The sequence below is a fragment of the Canis lupus genome, chromosome 11 (assembly GCF_011100685.1).
Source record: "Canis lupus familiaris isolate Mischka breed German Shepherd chromosome 11, alternate assembly UU_Cfam_GSD_1.0, whole genome shotgun sequence".
Taxonomy (NCBI): domain Eukaryota; kingdom Metazoa; phylum Chordata; class Mammalia; order Carnivora; family Canidae; genus Canis; species Canis lupus.
In genome coordinates, this window is record NC_049232.1 from 5407648 (window position 1) to 5410523 (window position 2876).

A 2876-nucleotide genomic window follows, 5' to 3' on the forward strand; every position below is an offset into this window, starting at 1 on the left:
CCTTGTGTTTCACCTGGAGAGTTTGTCTTAAAGAAGACACTGTGGGAGGAATTCGTGGTTCAGTCTTCCAAGTCACTGATGCGGTCTTTGGCAGTGTCGGACACCTGCTCTCACCACGGGCTGGGTGCTCGCTGCGCCGCACCTGCTGCCGCCAGGGCGGGGAGCGCGGGGTCGGGGCGCGGGGGTCGGGGCGCGGGGCCAGGAGCGCGGGGGTCGGGGCGCGGGGCCAGGAGCGCGGGGGTCGGGGCGCGGGGCCGGAGCGCGGGGGTCGGGGCGCGGGCCCCAACCGTCCTCAGCCCCCGCCGGGCCCAGCAGCCATGGGGGCGTCGGTGCGGCTCCTGCGGGCAGTGCTCATGGGCCCCCCGGGCTCCGGCAAGCGCACGGTGGCGTTGCGCATCACCAAAGGCTTCCAGCTGAAGACGTTCTCCAGCGGGGACCTGCTCCGAGACAACCTGCTGAGGGACACAGAGATCGGTGTGCTGGCCAAGGTTTTCATGGACCAGGGGAAGCTCATCCCGGACGACATCATGACCCGGCTGACCCTTCACCAGCTGAAAACCTTCACCCAGGAGAGCTGGCTGCTGTGCGGTTTCCCCAGGACGCTGCCACAAGCGGAGGCCCTGGAGAGAGCTTATCAGATACACCTGGTGATGAGCCTGGACGTGCCCTCGGAGGTCATCAAGCAACGCCTCTCTGCTCGCTGGATCCATCCGAGCAGTGGGCGCGTCTACAACCTGGAATTTAACCCTCCCAAAGCCATTGGCCTGGATGATCTCACTGGCGAGCCTCTGGTTCAGCGTGAGGACGACAGACCAGAGACGCTTAACCAGAGGCTGAAGGCTTACGAAGACCAAACCAAACCCGTCCTGGAATATTACCGGGAAAAGGGGGTGTTGGAGACTTTCTCCGGAACGAAAACCGACCAGATCTGGCCCTGCGTGCGTGCTTTCCTGCAAACAAAAGTTCCCCAAATAGACCAGAAAGCATCGGTTACTCCATGAGGACAAATGCTTGCAATCAGCAAGCTGAGCATAATCTCTTCTTCCTTTCTTCTGTTAGAAGTTCCTCCTTCTAAGGCTCCACCGTGTATGAAGTCCTTGAAAGTTAAATTAGTTTCATTTCTCCAGATTTTATTTTGGATGCTAAGGATAATGCCAAATGAGGCTCATGCTGAGATTTGTCTTTGGAAATTGCCTAGTGTGTTTTATCCAGCTATGGGTACACGATACAAAAACATCAGAGATGTCCGAGCTTAAAACATCCTTGTAGAGCAAAATTAAAAGAGCAGTTGGTAGTAATCTGACTTCTGCTCAGGCGGAAAAAGTGATTCGTTTCATATCTTTCTGGAAAAGTAAAAAAAAAGTTACATTATACCAATTTGGAGACAATATCTCATCAGAGGCCTTTGTGTAGCCAGATGCCAAAAAAGACGTTTCTAGCACATGGGACATGGCTTTGTGAGATGCTGTATCTATAAAATTCCAGATAAAAATAACTGGATTTACAGATTCGGTGGGGGGGGGGGCTAAGAAATGTGTGCCTTATGATCTACTTGCCAGTTCTTTTTGATGGTCATGCCTTGAAGAGTAACAAAGTCTTTTTTAAACAAAGAAGAAAAACTCGTGACACTACAGAAAATGCCCATGCTTGGTCATTGAAGAGATGGAAATGGAACAGGCTGACCTGGTGGGAAATTTCCTGGACAGATACAGCAGTCATAATTAGTAACAGGTGTAGCAATAAAAAAAAAAAGCTTTCTATGAGAGGTAAAAAAGGTCCAGGAAGGTGAGTTTGCTGAAGGTGGAGTTCTTTATTCTGGATGGAGAAAATTGATACCTGGGATTGCTCACTGCCATCCTCTCCCAAGAGGAGAAAGTCCTGTCAGTGTGTGTCATCTGACCACATTTTTAAATCCTGATTTTTTATTCCTTTGTGGGGCTGGGAGGACACATGCTTATGTGCCGTTGCCTGGTAGGAGTGGGGCAGTAGGAAAGAGGTAGAGGAGAAACACACGTATCTTCAATGGCATATTTATTCTTTATTTCAGTTGGTGCTAAATCAAATGAAACAAGTTCTTGTTGGACAGGCTGTTATTAACTGCTTTTGAAAACGTGGCCCATTTCACCCCAGGCACTTAAAATATACATCCAAGCAAGTGTGTCTTATACATTTGGGAGAAAAATTCGCTTTACCTTCTTTGGGTTGTATTTTTCATTCGTTGTCAGTTTTTCAAAATGGACCAAGTCTTTTTAAAAGGGTTACAGAAAACATTTCATTCTTCAAGACACTTTCTATAACAACCTCCTTGGATATTACGTGCTTTCCGAGAGAGAACTACTCAACTTAGGCATTATCTCTAGTCACTAGGTTATAAGACACATATTAGTCTTTGTCACAATAAAATTACATTTCAGAAAAAAATAGTTTCATCTGCTGCTTCAGTTTTTGCAAGGATCAATTTTTAATCTCCATGACCTCTAGTTGATTTATTTGTGATTGCTTTATCCTCACACAGCGGAGATATTTACTTATGCTTATTTTTCTAATTGAAGCCCAGTTGACATATAATAGCTCCAGGGGGACAACACAATGATCTGACAATTCCACACATGACACAGTGCTCCCCACATTGTACAGTCACTGTACAATGTCATCACAGTCTTGTTGACTATATTTGCCATGCTGTATTTTTCATCCTTGTGAGTGACTGACTTTGTAACTGGAAATTTGTGCCTCTTCTATCCCCTTTCCCCAATTTGCCCATCCCCTCCCTGCCCTTCTGGTTTGTTCTCTGTATTTATGGGTCTGTTTCTGTTTTTGCTTACTTGTTCATCTGTTTTGTGTTTTAGATTCCACATATAAGAGAAATCATATGG

At 47.3% G+C, this 2876-nt stretch overlaps 1 protein-coding gene across 1 annotated transcript; it reads left to right on the plus strand.

Moving 5' to 3' along the window:
* The first annotated feature begins 288 nt into the window (after window positions 1–288).
* Window positions 289–2423, plus strand: LOC102157398 (GTP:AMP phosphotransferase AK3, mitochondrial-like). Its single transcript, XM_038551840.1, has one exon. The coding sequence runs from the start codon at window positions 318–320 to the stop codon at window positions 999–1001; it is 684 nt and encodes a 227-aa protein (XP_038407768.1). The 5' UTR covers window positions 289–317; the 3' UTR covers window positions 1002–2423.
* The last annotated feature ends 453 nt before the right edge of the window (window positions 2424–2876 follow it).